The following is a 16,642-nucleotide window of genomic DNA, read 5'->3' as shown; positions in this document are numbered from 1 at the left end:
GAAGCTGTGGCTTTAATTGCTTTAGAAACAATGATGTTACCAGCTCCTTGTTGAGAAAGATAATGTAGTTCTTCAGCGATTAAGCTATTTTATTTATAAAATTGCGCAAAAACGAATGTCTGTGCGCGTGCGGTGATCTGACTAAACGTGTGTGCGTGAGGTACAGTGAAGACAGCCCATTAGTTTAGAACTCTTCTAATTTTTATTTTTTAAACGTAAACAGTGTGTTGATTTGTGCAATGATAACCTACCAGCAATGTTAAGATGATTTTAATATATTAGAATGCGTACATTACAATATAAATTTATTAGAACGAGTGCATTATTATTTATGGGCTTAAAAACAAGATGCAAACAATCAGAATATTGTACCTGGTGGGGAGTGCCCAATGTAAACATGAAACATATGCCATTACCTATATTGTACTGTGGTACAGTTATAGAGGCCCTTCATAATGCAGAGGTCAACTGCCTGTTCTGCCAATAGTTAGCAACAGCCCTATGGTATGCAGTGTTTAATAAACAGCTGTTTTACTAAATTCTTCTGAGGTGAAATTCAGTGTAGTCCCGTATCGTGATATGTATCGTATCGTGGCCTCTGTATCGTGACTTTGCTGGTGATACAGCCCTAACTCGCACACACAAATATGTGCTCAGACAAGCCAAAAACATGCAAATGCTGTATGATTTCAGATTATTCTATTAATAAATTTGTTTTCCACAAATATGTATACTAGCTAATGAGTATATTCACATTAAATCGTGTATGAAGGACCTGTTAAAGGCCTTTACACTGACAGTGTTTTGTAGTAAAAAAGTGACCTAAAGTAATTTATTTTTAATCAGAGTTCACAATTGAAGATGACATATGCAACAGCGGCAACTACTAGAGAGTACCAATATTATAATTCAAGGTTCCCATTTGTTTGGGCAGTCTTACCAGTGGCCTTGAACAGAATTGAACATGTAATCTCCCATAAATCTTTGTGTTTTTGCAAGTGTACAGTATGTATTCTGTAATTGTAGAGTCAATTAAATGATGACGTCTCAAGGCATTTCACAAACTAGGACCTCTCAAACTCATTGGCGGATAAAGCAGACATCATCAGAATAAATCCCATCAGTCTTGTCGAGTGGCTTCAGCTCAGTCTCCGCATTTAGCAATCGAAGGCCCCTGGAAATGGGGCAGCTGATGGCAGGAAATTCCTATCTGAGAGTGACTGAGATTACCAACATTGAGCTTTAAGACCTTCACTCTATTCGGTGTACTAACTCCATTTAGAGTGTGGGTCAGGAAGAGAGAGAGAATGAACAGGAATAAAGAGACAAATCCCGGCAGATAATGTCTCTTTCAAAACATTCTTTCTGATTTGAGTATTCCAGAGCTCACGGCTCACTCATGCATGGAGACGACCTGGATTTACAACACTAAATCACTGCATTCGCACCTCTGTGTAAGCATGTGTGTGCAAGGTCATGTTCGTATTAAGGCCGCAGCATTGATTATATTTTCTACATCACAAGGTATGGCACAAAACGTATCTGTCCTGCTGTCCTGTCCTTTAAGGATGAAGTGCTTTTGTGCCACCAAAAGCAATTGCAAAAACAATGAATGCATCCTAAAACTGAAATTCAGGATTGAGACCTAAAACAAAATTGAGTTAGTATTTTGAACATCCACTTCCATGGTCCTGAAGTCAGTGTTTTTTTTTTTGTTTTGTTTTTTTTTTAAGAGTTTTTGGTTAAATACCTGCAAAAATGTCTATGCCGAGCACAAGCTCAAGATATTTTCAGTGATGACATAAAATACCTCAATAATACCAAATTTGTGATTTTTTTTTTTTTTAAGTTTTTATGTCTTACAAAAAAATAGTGACTAACAAGTGGTTAAATGGGACTAAAGAGGTTGTTGGGGACATTAAACGTTGTCACAGAAAACGTCTCTAGGTTACGTATGTAACCATGGTTCCCCGAGGGAACGAGACGCTGCGTCGCTCTGAAGCAAGTGTGCCGCAGCGCGGGCTTCTGAACACTGAGAGAGAGCCGCGGATCTAGCGGGTGAGGACCGAGAAAAGGACGAGCCCGTCTCGGATCCCTCCACTAAATCCATCCGCGACCCCCACGACAACAGTCTACGCCATGCCTCGGCAACAGCGGGACCGCTGCCAGCGGGATCGCAAGCCTGGCCGCTCTCATCAAACACAGCCAGGCGAGAGCGGAGCATACGCAGCGAGAGTAACTCGCAGTGATGACAATCAGCTCCTCGAAAGCTGACCGTGCATGCTCCGCTCCTAAACAAACAACACACAGATCGTGTGTATCCCCCGCTGCCAGATAGTGTGGGCAGGGAGGCACACAACGTCTGTAATGCCGTTTGCTCGCCATAGATATTAGTTTAGACTTTGATATATTCTTTTGAATGCTTGTGGACTGACAGACAACAGTAAATAGACTGACACATACACAGAGCGCTACTGAAGAGCAGAAGCTAACTTGCGCTCTGCCGGATGCGCTTTTATACTTCCTGGCGCTCACGTCACCCCGCTCGTGATGTCTCGCAGCTTCATTGGACTGATTTCACACGTGCTTCAGAACGCGGTCACGCAGGGGCGTTCCCAAAGCGATCTCGACGCAGCTCGAGTTCCTGAAGGGGAACTCATCTAACCACTAGTACTCACCTGATTTTACAATCTCGTTGTGTTTGTACTCACGCACTTGCAAACTATATTAACTCAAACTTTTGCAATTTGTATATTTTGGCTTTTGGAAGCGTAGTGGTGGTTATGTTAAAGTCATGTGACCATGGTAAAATTTGTTTATAGCCTAACTTTAGCTTTTTACTCAAAAGTAATAAAATGTGTGTTCATGAAGATTATCTTGATGAATAAAACATGTAAGAATCATAATTCTTATTTTCTCCAATAATCCAAAAGCCAATGGAAAAACGTCTCAGGATACTTATGTAACCATGGTTCCCTGAGTAGGGAACGAGACACTACTTCCTCTAGGGGTCGCTATGGGGAAACCTAGAGGACGCAGTTCGAAGTTCCCATGAAAGGGAACTATTTTTGTCAAGAAAACCAGGGTGAAGCTAACTAACATCATTATCATTTGTAGATTTAAAACATTTTTGGAGTTGATGGGTGCTTAGTGGTGGTTACGTTAAAGTCATGCGACCATGGTGAATTTTGTTTATAGATTTAGCTTTTTACTTCTGATTATATTTGGGTTTCAAAAGTCATAAAAGTTGTGTTTATGAAGATTATCCTGATTAACAAAGTATGTGAGAATCATAAACTTATAAAGCTTATTTTCCCCATTAATCCAAAATAGCGTTCCAAAATAATCCACTAGCTAAAAATTGACAAAATCAAGGGATCAGGGTGATGCTAACTTCCGGGTTGGCTTATATGTCCATATGTCATCCCTGTACCGCTCTATTGTTCTGGCAGTTAGTCCCGCCCCAAACATGCCATTGGTTGATTTAGAGGTTGACATGTCGGGTCATTCAATCAAACAGTCATGTTTTGAAAGTGCCATAATGGAAGACGGCCTATAAATGGCTTACTTGCAATCGGAGAAATCATTGTAGAATTGAGGGGATAAAACATCAATATTCTCAAGCTTCTATATACAATGGCGAATCACATTCTTTATTATACATCTATGTAACATATGCAAAGATTCTGTCAGAGGTCAAATGTTTTCATGGACATGTGCTCGCTGGGCTGGGTTGAATATCAGGGAGATTTCTGTTGTGTGAAATCTGTAGGTTAGCAGTAAACAAGCAGGACAGGTGTGCCAGTGGATATGCTTCACAAGCCTCTAAAACCCTGCAACTTTATCCACAGGAATGTGTGAGAGAGAGGGGGAGTGATTTGTGTTTTTTTTCCTCTGCACCTCGCTTTATCCTTAATAACCTTTTGTGCCTCGTGCCAACCGTGGGAGCCTAAAAGCCAGGAAACGACAGGAAGTCGTTGGACATAGTATCCATTTCCTTTCATGCTTTCCCTTTGAAAAGAGCGCATGGCATTCTTGTATAACAACTCACATTTGTTTTTCTTCTTTTCTTCTCTCTCTCAAAAAAAAACATGGCCTTGCTGAAAGTTGATAAGAAGTGGAAAGGAGGAGAGAGGAGAGGAAAGCAGTCCTTGTGAATCATTGCAGCTATATCCTCCTTTCACTCCAATTAAACAAGCAGAGCAGAGCTCAAAGGCACAGAGGTGGCTCGTAGACTTGTAATTACCTGAGCTGATTTCTATCCCAGCAGCCAGTGCTCTTGATATTGTCAGTACAGCGAGCTAAAACTACTCTGGTAAGAGGACAAAGAGAGAGCTAATGCAGATATCAGGTATTACACCAGAGATTTGAGATTTCCAGAAATGTGTGTGTGTGTAGTTTGTACACCAGAACAAGAGCTGTCTGCATTGTACTGAGCACAATTCTTTCTGCTTGTGCCTGCCAGCTAAAGAAATAATTCTCATACTCGCATACCAGCACACTCAAGGTCCAAAGTGAACAGTGTTGTTTTAATATTGTTTATATACTATTATATATAGTATATTTCAATTAGCTTTTATTTTTATATTTTCAGCTAAAAAGTAAATAAAAAATCATTTACATTTTATTTTGTTTTAATTTGATGTGTTTTGTCATTTGTATTAATTTATTTTATATTTTTATATTGCTTTAATTAATTTTATTTTACATGTAATAATTTTAGAACATCAACTTTTTTTGTTTTGTTTATACTTTATATTCTATTCCAGGTTCATTTCACATTACTGAAAAATGTTTTAATAGTTTCAGTTAACAATAACAGCACTGACCATATGGCAAATGTAAGTAAAAATTGGTTTTGGTAAAGTTAAATGGAGTTACTAAATATCAGCTCTGATCTAGTCAACAAAATTACTGACAAAAATGTTTGTCGACAAAATTATTTAGCTCATGATAGCGAATATGAGACAAAAAAAAAGAATGAACTACAATGAATAATGATGGCATATTAACTGAATTTCAAAAGACAAAAATTTAATTAGGAAAATGCCTGATTAAACTTGGTTGGTTACTTTAGGAATTGCAATATATGCACGATCATTTGCTACACATTCAAAGACATTTTTATTTTTATCTGGCATAAGTGATGTGAGCCAGTCAAATATAACTACAATAAATACGTAATATAATAAACATAATTCTACAAAAGTGCAGCATGTGATACCCCAAGTGGCAATTTTTTTTGGTCATAATTAGGTTCTTATGACTTGTTCATGTACGAGAAGCATAAAGTTATCCCAAAAATGAAAATGTTATTATCATTCACTCACCAAACCTGTATGACTTTCTCTCTTCTGCAAACACAAACGACATTTATAAAAATGTTGAGAATTGGAGCTATTGACTTCCACTGTTACATGGTGACATTACTCAAAATATCTTTTATGTTCCACAAAAGAAAGAAAGTCAAACAGGTTCAAAATGACATGAGGGTGAGTAAATGAAGACAGAATTTTCATTTTTGGGTGAACTATCCCTTTAAGCTGAAAATGCTGTTGTCATGAAGAATAGACTGATATTTGATCCCTGTCTCTCTACACATGCGCTTCCGCTCTAAAAAATGAGTAGTCACGTTCACTTGTGCAAATACATCCGCTCACATAAAGCCTTTTCCTTTATCACATCATTTGAAGTCCAACTCAGTGGGGTGCTTTCAAAAACCAGGCTGAAAGCAGCTTTCAAGGCAGATAGGTTAATTTCTCTTCCAGGGCTCTACGCTTATTTTTTAAAAAAGAAACTAAATCCGCCAGCAGGTGGCGACAAGTCACTGATTTTATCACTGAATCATTCATTCAATTGATTCATTCGAACAGCTGAATCATTCAGGAATGAAGCAAGTGATAGTATTTATGAAAGGGTAATCATGAATCACTGACTCACTAGATTCGTTTAAAAACGCAGTTCATTCATAAACGAAACACCGCTGTGTTTGAATGGAGATGCGCAGCGGCTGAGCTGTGACTTTGTTTCAAGCTATTTTCGACGACGACATAGCGCAAAATCAGACCATAGTGTTATAGTCAGACAATGTAAGTCACTTAATATTAACTTCTTGTCTATTTAGTATTTAACTGTTGTATTAAATCAGTATCACATTTACAAACTCCTTTAAAAATCAATAAAAGCTGTCACTCACCTTAGCTCATCACGATCTCACATCTATAATCAACGAAGCTCTCTACACTGCGCAATGAATCTCTTATTTACACCCCGTCTACACTTTGCTTATGAAAGGATTCATGAGATATGTCTGTGATACATTACTCAACGCTGCAAAAACACGTAGAAACCTTTGAAGCTCCCCTCAGCAATCACAAGTATGATGATGATCTGGTCAGTCGCACTGGTGCTCCTAAATATGTTTTCATAGTCGCACGCAGTAGTTTTCAGCCGAAAATGCGACTGAAATGGTCGCACTGTAGAGCCCTGTCTTTACCGACAGGTAGAGCACAAAGAGAATCTCTCTTACATATACGGTTGAGCAAAAAAAAAAAAAAAGCATAGTGCAGTCACTGAGAGAAAGCATTTCTCGATGGCAAAGGAAAAGATGGAGACTAGCGAACCACCCACACACTCCTCACACGAAGCAAAGGCCTCTGGGAAAGACCGTAAAGATACAGAGAAACTGAGACAATTTACATTGTGAAAAAAATGATGATGCTACGTGCAAGCTAATGCATGAACACTTATGCAGGAACACACACGTGTATGTACATACACACCATATTTATGCAAGATCACACCCACACACTCACTTATCACTTTGACCTGTGCAGAAGGGATTGAGGTCAGTATGAGCAGGTTAACCAGACTCGGGCTCTTTTGCATGACCTGACTCAAAGACGGGAACAATCCGTTCACCTGCAGTGTGTTATTATCCCCAGCTACACTCGCTAAACAAATCTGTGCTCGCAACACCTGTGAATGCAGCTCTAGGACAAAACACTAATTCAACAGGGAACCTTGTTTCTCCTCCAGGTATCTCCCTGGAAAAGTCTTCAGATGTTATGAGTTTTAAGGCAGCTACATATTCTTTATTGCTTGACTGTCTTTTACCAAAGTCCTTTATTTTTGTCAGTTTTCAGAAAATATTTAATACATTATCTCTTTCCATCCATCCATCCATCCTAAAGTTAAACAGATAAATAAAAAGGCAGGTAAACAAATATATAGACAAAAAAATTAATTAATTAAAATAATATCTATCTATCTATCTATATAAATTGAGAGGTAAATTAATAAATATACATTTAAGTAAATTAACTAATTAACTAATATAGATATTGATTTATTTACCTATATCCATCCATCCAGCCACATATAAATACATAAATAGAGATAAGTAGATAAATAAACAGAGAGGTAAATAAATTAATATAGATATTATATTGATTTATTTACCTCTCCATCATCTATCTATAGAAATAAACAAACAAATAAATATTATATATCAAATATCAAGGTTATAATTATGTCTGTTTCTGAAGGAGTCTTTTTGCAGATTATTTTCTATAAATGGTTGTACTGGACTGGTGTGGAGGCTTTGTGTTGTGCACATCGAGTATGTCTACATAGTACAATAAACTTTTTTCAAAAGATAAAGGAAAATCCTGTTTTCCATGACATGTTCCCTTCAATGAAACACAAAAGCAGCACAAAGACCTGTTTACTGTTGCCAAAAGAAAAGGAAAAAAAGAAACTCTCATCAAAGCCCACACAACCTCACACAAGCACACACAACTAAAAAACCAACCAATCAATATAGTCCAAGGTGCTTTTGTGACCAAGCAGACAAAAATGTCAGCTGAGAAATAAACAATCAAACTCCAAGACTGCAGATGTGCTCTTCACCGATCTACCAGTGAACCAACAAACAAGTTTATTCTGCCTCTTCCCACAGGTCCTATTTTTTGCAGGGCAGCTTTGTAGACGCGCCAGCACAGGGCTCTGCTGTTTCTGAGCATGTAATTACGGAGGTTTGGCCTGCTGTATATTTAACTGCTTTATCGTCAGGCGTGACGTTTTGGGCAAGAAAATGAAATGCTAATAATAGAGGTCAGCTTTGATAACAATTAACTCCAGATTCAACGGAGCGTTCAAACCTTGTTTCTGAAAAAATATAAACAACGCAGGTAGCTATGGTGTTACTGCAACCTGTGATAAAGGTTATGAGTTAATTTCTTGATTGCTTTGAGCCATATCGCATGAAGTACTTTTAAGTGTTGCAAGGAAGCTATGAATTGTTGAAATAGCTATTATAGTATCATAGTCTGCAATATCAAAGTACACACAAAATGGCTGCTGGTACTCGTGTATAAAGATTTAGTGGGGATCTCTTACTGGAGCTCTGCTTGAGATTCTAAGTCTCAGTGATGAAAGGATAACAGGATTTGGTATGCTGGTAGCCTGTCTGCCACCTTACCTTACCTTTAAAAAAAAGGGGAGGGCCACATTCAGTTTTTAATTGTAGTGTCTGTTCTTTTACTGAACTAAATGATTTTTATTACTATAAAAAAATCAAAACGACGTTGGGGGTCGGTGACGCGGTGGGCAAGTGACGTAACGGCTAACGGTTGCGGCTTAACACCGGTATCACCGTCAGCACCGTCTATCGCGGCAAGCCTAGGTCACACTATACTTTTCCTACCATTGACTTCCATTTATACAAAACCTCATGCAAATGTCATCTATGTTCCAAAGTTAAAGTCTGGTGAACTCTGACCTGTGATTCACATCACATGAAGAAGTGACCAACAGAAGATTGAAATGTCACAGGGCGACCTCTTAACTGAATTAAAATAACACAAACTTTAATGTCGCAGGTTTTGCACTGTTGCATGCAAATGAAGTAGACTGCATATTTTTTATATTTTGGATTTACTATTTTTTGGATTTGCTAAATTCATATGTTGATTTGTTTGAACAGGAGCCAAAGAGAGTGATATCATATCTTGTCCATTACAGTGTCTGAAGAAATTTTGTCCAGTGTAGATTTTTCTCTCGCATTTTTAAAACAGCCACTGAAATCTGAACCAAACTTTTCATTTATTAGAGGTAGTAGCTGAAATTGTTCATTTATTTCTTAAAAGGTAGTGACTGAAACATTTCATTTTCATTCTGAGGCTGTTTAGTGGCTTTTTTCACATTTTCATTCTGAGTTAGTAAGCGGAATCTTTCATTTTCCCTCTGAGCTCAAAACTCAAACAGCAGTGCAAGTCATCATGATTAAATGGATTATACTCCCGGTTACTGTGGAATGCTTAGTAAAGCAGGGATAGCATCATTTTGTTCATTCATCACCCATGATAAGCCTGTGTAAATCTGCGCTAAAGGAAATTCAAGCGGCCAAACCAATCAACTTTGAACCAGTATTATTTTAATATTATTTCAATACTATTATAGTGTTTATTAATATTTTGAATTAGCTTTCATTTTTATGTTTTCAATTTTAATTTTAGTTTAAGTTTTACTAATTTTTATGTGGCTAATTTACATTCACTTTTTTATATTTCTATTAAGCATTCATTTAATTAGTTTCAGTTTTTGTTTTAATTATTTTAGTATTTCAACTTAAACTTATTTTATTTGAGTTAGTTGCCAAGGCAACATTTCTAATTTCAAAAATTCTAAAGTTTTAAAAATTTAGGTTGATCTTATATGTTATTTTATTACAGCTTTATTACAATTAACAACAAATATAATAGTTTTAGTTGTAGTTAACAATAGCAACAGTGCCTTGAGGCTGAATTTTAATCTTTTCATTGACTGAAAATAATTGTCTTTTTATTTTATTTATTTTTAGAAACTGCTTGAATAAATGGAACATCTCTATAAAAAAGATCTCCTCCATTGAACTTTCTTCGTTTACAGACATGTACATGCTGTGCAGCTGTATGTTATCTGAAGAGACAGGCCCATCCCTGATTACTCCCAGTTATATTATATTATGTCTGAGTCTCTAAGTATTTGGGTGGGTGAGCACCCTGTGCTTTTGACAAACTATGTACCGTCTACATTGCATACAAGATATGGTTGTACAAGATCAGTTGTGCTTTGCAGAGCCCTTCCTCTGGAGATCTGATATGCACTTGCAAGATGACAAAATATTTCAGGAACTATTCTGAACCATCTCTGTTGATCACTAGGAATGAATGTCTTCAGGACTTAAAACTAGAAGTGCTGCAAAAACACGCTTTCTTAATTAGAAGTCTTATCTCTTTCTCATGGTAACACACAAACAGGCACTTTAGTAATCCGCACATCCGCCACTCCCAGAATGGTTAATATTCTACTAAAATTCTACTAAAATTCTACTGCCTCAATTTCCCTCTCTTTTTTCCTCTCTTCCCTTCTTTCTTTCTTTCTTTCTTTCCCTGGAGCAAATCCAAGTGTGGAACCGTTACTGAGAGAACTCAGTCTGCTGGAGGACAAACCCTTATTTGGTCTGAAAACTCTCATTGGCCACCACTAGCAAAAATAACCTTCACATTTGTGTATGTAACTGCATGGAGAAAAAAGACCACACAAGTCAGTAAAACACTGTGAGAGAGGCTGGCCACCAACTTTCACAGACTAGCCAAAACCTTCAACTCAAATAAAACTTCAGGGCCAGTTTCTCAGACTGATTGCTTTCAGGTTCAGTGGGCTTTTTTTGATGCACATACTCACTCCATCCATATAAAGCTTGTGGATTTCCAAGAAATCTACCCATAGGAAAGATCATTCATAAATTAAATATCTTTAAAATCTTAATTGTTTCTCCAAGGCAGCAATGAGATTGAATGTAGAGCAAATGGTTCACAAATATTTTTTCAAAGAAATATCACAAACAGTAGTTTCAGAAGAGATGCTGCTCCTAAATATTTTTTCACAGTCGCACGCAGTAGTTTTCAGTCGCATTGTAGAACCCTGACAGTCTTCTTCAGTTAAAAGTTATTTGTTCTTAGCACTAAAACAAGTTCAGACAACAATGAAGATATTGTAGGCGCTAGGTAATGTGACCTAACATGTTTCTGAAAAGTCCTGTACTTGAAGTTTGAATCATTTCAAGGTCTTCTACAGCTGCCTGGCCTCTGGATCTGCTGTTTGCACCTTTTTATGCCTATTCTCCTCTGTATGCCTGCAAAATCATGTTCTACTCTATGGGGGAGAGGAGCACGAGGAGGGGGAACCATAGCTGTATAAAATATTCAGTGTGGGTCCATTTAGCAAACCCCATATGCGTACACAGTGATCCATGAAGAGAGTGAGAAGCGACAGAGAGAGAGACATGGTGAGAAAACGAGAACATGGAGTAGATCTGAGAGCAGGCGAGTGTGCCTTCGTACACTTATTCACTGAGCCTTATGCTTCAGTAGATTTACATAAAAAACAGAAGTTTGGGACTGATGGCACGCAAAGGATCTCAGAAGAGCATTAGGATGTACGGTAGCTAACCTATCTCTTACTGTTTGTATGCATCCTGTTGATGGATGTCTACTCTGATGGACCACTTGCACTGTACTGATGTAGGACAATATGACATGAAAATGGCCCTTTCGAACAGAATATGCTCTGCAAACCATGCTTGACTAGGAAATGAATCGCTGAGTTGTGTGTCAGCTGAACAAATGATTAACAGAACTACTGCTAGTTACCATACTGACTTTAAAGGGATAGTTCACCCAAAAATGAAAATTTGATGTTTATCTGCTTACCCCCAGGGCATCCAAGATGTAGGTGACTTTGTTTCTTCAGTAGAACACATTTGATGATTTTTAAGTCCAACCGTTGGGAGTCCATCAGTCGTATAATGCATGGCAATGGTAACAAAGTCTATGAGTGTAAAAAAAACATGCACAGACAAATCCAAATTAAACCCTGCGGCTCCTGACGACACATTGATTTCCTAACACTCGAAACGATCGGTTTGTGCCAGAAACCGAACAGTATTTATATCATTTTTTACCTCTAATTCACACTATGTCCAACTGCTTTGAGCATGCGCACGACTTCCGGTGCATGAGGCATGTAAGCCAATGGCGATTCAATTGCCAAGGTGTCCGTTGAGGGTTGTACTGTGAAATATTATTACAATTTAAAATAACGGTTTTCCGTTTATTTCCAATATATTTTAAAATATAATTTATTCCTGTAATGGCAAAGCTGAATTTTCAACAGCCTTAATATTAGCCTGAATATTTTTAGCTGCTTAATATATTTTTTTCCAGGATTCTTTGAAATATAAATATTTTGTAATATTATAAATGTCTTTACTGCCACTTCTGATCAATTTAATGTGTCCTTGCTGTATAAAAGTTTCAATTTCTTAAAAAAAAAAAAACTTGACTTTTGAACCTGAAATTTCAGCATTCAGGTTATTCATGAATTAATGCAACATGTATTCTGGTACGTAATTATTTTAATAGCGCTGTACAATAGAACATGTTTTTAGTGTAGTAGTTGACCAATATGTGTGCCAAATCATTTAAAATAGCAATTATTTACATGTCGAATAAATCTGCCTTATGTCTGATTTGAGCCCATATTTGATAAATTCTGTCAACCTCAGCATCTTCAAATCGACTGCTAGAAGGACTGTAAGATGAAGATGAAAAGCTCTTTGAAACACTCACCAGTCTTAGGGTTGATGCTGAAGAAACCCTGGGGGTTCCCGCTAGTGATCTTGTAGGACAGCTTTTCACTGGACTTGGTGTCTGGGTCAAACGCCTCAATCTGGATGATGGAGACATCTTTAGGTGAGTTCTCCATGACGGACGGATAATAGACAGGTTCAGAGGTCTGTGGGGCATTATCATTGACATCCTGGACTCCGATGTAGACCTCCACGAAGGAAGACAGCGGGACCACACCACGGTCAGTGGCATAGACCGTCAGCCAGTAGTGAGGTACGGTCTCATGGTCCAGCAGTTCCTGTGTCTGGATCACACCTGAGAAAAACAAAAGAAAATCTTAAAGAAACTCTGTAAGACACATAAAAATGAAGAAACACATTAAAGTGAAGAATCTAATAATCAGTTATGTATTCATTAAAATAAAATAAGGTAACACTTAATTGTACGGTGTCCTTGTTACACTTTACATGTACTTGCTATAGTAATAACAATAAATTATGCATAATTGCATTCATAATATTACTCAGTACTTAAATGTATAATTACACTGTAACAAGGACACTGTAAAATAAAGTGTAACCTAAAATAAAGCAATGATTTATTTTAAATTTTATTTAAAAGTTGCATTTTAAAAAATGGTGTAATATTGTTAATGTAGTAATTTTTTCATCAAATGAATGCAATTCACTTCACACATATTGTGTGTTTATGTCTCTAGGTGTAAAACCTAAAGTAGACCTATAAATAGCATTTCTACATTTCACAGCCACAATATCCTATACCCATCATGCATTGCCTATGATAATGGTAGCCTTAGAAGCAGAAAAGTGGCTTTGATAGATTTAAGTGGGAACCTAATACCTCCTATAGGTGGTCTTATTGGTCCTCTAAGTGTACAATGCAATGCCTTTATTAAACTTGCTTGCTTAGAGCCAGAGTCACCTGTTCGGCTCTCTGCCTAGCAATCACAAAACATTAGAGATGTTTCACATGTGTGCTGCATTGCACTCAGCTGTGTCAACAGTCTGCCTATTCAGATGGGCAAGACTCTGTTTCACTGCCATAAAGGAATGAGATGGGGGAGGAAGAAGAGGTGGAGGCCTTCAGAGAGCAAACAGCAGGTCTGCATACAAAGAGCAGTCGAATCCATCACATACAGTATGATGGCAAGAGAGTAAGAAAGCAAAAGAAAAAAAATGTAGAGACTGTGATCTCTACATTTATACAGGCCATGCACGCTAGTGTAAAAAGTTGTGGCATAATTTATGCTGCAGAATGATTCATTACATTTTATTGTATCTTACTTATATTTTATTGTATCACACTGAATAAAGTGTAGGCTTGGTCGAGGGCAATAAAGATTTGGCTTGCCTGAAAAGACGTGTAATGTTATCAGTAGCTGAGTGATCTCATCGTTACTGAGGGCAGGCAGGTGGGGTGTGTGAATGAAGAAAGAGAGCTAGATAGACACTCCCTGGCCAAAGTTTGCTCCTGCCAGAACAGGGAGTTTGAAAACACGATCCGATTAAACTTGAGCCCTAGAACTTTGAGATTATACCTAGCTGGTTAAGAAAACTTAAGATCCGGTGTTTATTCAGGTTGCGAACATTTCAAGAATAGTCTCATTCACTCCAACTTCATTTAAACCAACTCAGCATTCATGTTTAGTTACAAAGTACAAGTATGTCGCACAAGGACATATGAAACAAGGAAACCACAACGTTATCCGATTTGTTCCAGAACAATCTTTTTGCACAGTGCATAGTGCCAGTTCTGGTTCTTTGTCTTCTTAACTTGCTCCGCTGGGCTTTAACGAACTCAAGAGGACTAGATGGAGCCTCAACAGGGTGTTACGTGCGAAAAATGAGACTTACTCCTTTAAAACAGACAAGGAAAAACTACTGCTTTTCACAGACTCAGGCTATTTTATTTGACCTTCTTGGCCTTATTTTTGTCATTCATCATTGATCCGTAATACTTGACTTTAGCTGGATAGCTTAAGGCTCTAATATAGGAGGTGAGAGAAAGGAAACGGTAGCTCACTTCATCTTGCCCGTGGTTGTCGGTGTAGGGTGGCCCATAGATCAGCACTGATACTCAACATTGTAAAAGCTCTGCAGAGTTAATACTTAAGTAAAAACATGCATAAGAAATTAGACAAATGAAAAAAGTATAAGTTTTAACTAGATTTTTACAATTTGAAGCATTGAAAGGGTTTGAAAAGTTTGGGGTCAAGGCCATCATATATGAGGTTGCAAACAAGCTAAAATAATTCACCCCCAAACCCTCTAATGTTAATGGATCTCTCTAATGACTCTAACATTCATCATACTATAAAAATTGTCGCTTATAAAGCTAATATCATAGTCAAAAGTCATACGATTTGAGGTGTTGTTCATGTAATGTGGGATGAGTTACATGCACAATTTTAATGCTTAGGGCAGGGATTTGTTCAAATCTCTCACCACAAGTACGAGCAATAGTAATTGCAATTCTTGCCTTGGCAACCTAATAAATCATATTTAAGGTTGTTAAACTGAACTTTGCAAAGGATTCGTTTAGCACTGAAGATTAACTCATACACGTGTAGAGCTTTAAGTGTACTAAACTGAGGGTAAGTGCAGAAATTGTTTGTGCAAGACTGAATGTTGGACATCTATAAAAAAACATTTATTTGTAGATATTTGGCTGAGAAGAAAGGATGACAAATGCGTGTGTGTCTGCATGGGTTTAGGTTAAAAAGTGTATAACTGTCTGTATATAAAAAGAATAGAAGTCTATGTAATGTCCCCATTTAGATAGTTAAGTAAACGTGTGTGTGTGTGTGTGTGTGTGTGTGTGAGCGGCTAGCAGGGTATGAAGTTGTATCAAATAGAATCAGAGGAGCTTAATGATAGATGTGGATGAGAAAGAGGTAGTAGCAGAAGAGAGAAAGGGTGAGACAGAAAATGAGCTTTGTCTCTGCCAAACGACTGTCCATGCTTGAGTGATCATTTGGATGACCAGGGAACACACACAAAAGAAAGCAACTCCTTCAAGCTCAAAAGGCCGCTGCTGAAAAAGCAGTCAACAGGATGATGACTTTAGCAACACACAAGCACACTCCCACTAAAGCCTGATGACCATACTACGCTAAAATACGCTACATATTTATTGTATACTTATGGCATTTTTCCACTTATTTAGAGTATGAACTCATAAGGAAGCTTGCAAGGCAGACTCAAATTCACTCCGCCCAAATGAGCGCCATGTCTCAGCACGTCAGAGAACATGCACTAATTGCTAGATGGTTCCGAGGGATCCGATTTAAGAACTTTTAGACTTTGTTCACATGTCCAGTGCCACTACATGACACCAAAATAAATAAATAAATACATAGATGATGGCAAAGTATTTTGCACAGAACTGTTCACACCATTAATATATATATAAAATAGTGTTGTCAAAAGACCCGGTATTTCGGTACCAAGTCGGTACTAAAAAAATGAAAATGTTACGGTACCAGGTTTTCTTAAGTACCGGTGGTACCGAGAACCCGGTCAACCCGGTTCTTGATGCGCTATCCGAAAGCTATCCTCTTCCAGTGTTGCCAAGTCCGTGGTTTTCCCGCGGAATTGGGCTGCTTTAACACTGTTGCCGCGGGTTGTTTTTCATGTCCGCGGGTTGAAAAACGACCCCATTAACGTGATATTTAGCCCCTGGAATGCGAATTTTACCAAGGGAACCCCGCCAAAACCCCTGCGTATTTTATCCTCGGAACGCGATTTTGAACGGGGGACCCCTCGAAATGCGATTGGGCGGGTTTTGTTGTGAAAACCTGGCAACCACTTCATAAAAGCAGTGGCGACCTCAAGAGAAGAAAACGCATCAAACTAACAAAACACCCCGATCAAGTTCAAGCAGGTAAGTTTCAATTACATTTTCAATATTTAGAGCTTCTGTTATGAATATTATTCCATATTTTAATT

General features: G+C 37.8%; 1 protein-coding gene across 1 annotated transcript in view; it reads right to left on the bottom strand.

The window, feature by feature from the left end:
• Positions 1-16,642, bottom strand: part of LOC107702333 (protocadherin Fat 1-like) — a 113,421-nt gene that overhangs the window by 65,895 nt on the left and 30,884 nt on the right. The window contains exon 3 of the mRNA XM_016504616.1: positions 12,675-12,989. Within this exon, the coding sequence (XP_016360102.1) occupies positions 12,675-12,989 (315 nt within the window). The remainder of the gene's footprint in view (positions 1-12,674; positions 12,990-16,642) is intronic.

The sequence above is a fragment of the Sinocyclocheilus anshuiensis genome, unplaced genomic scaffold, assembly GCF_001515605.1.
Source record: "Sinocyclocheilus anshuiensis isolate Anshui unplaced genomic scaffold, SAMN03320099.WGS_v1.1 scaffold86, whole genome shotgun sequence".
NCBI classification, from domain to species: Eukaryota; Metazoa; Chordata; class Actinopteri; order Cypriniformes; family Cyprinidae; genus Sinocyclocheilus; species Sinocyclocheilus anshuiensis.
Note: the sequence above shows the minus strand (reverse complement) of the source record. Positions and strands in the feature narration are given on the sequence as shown.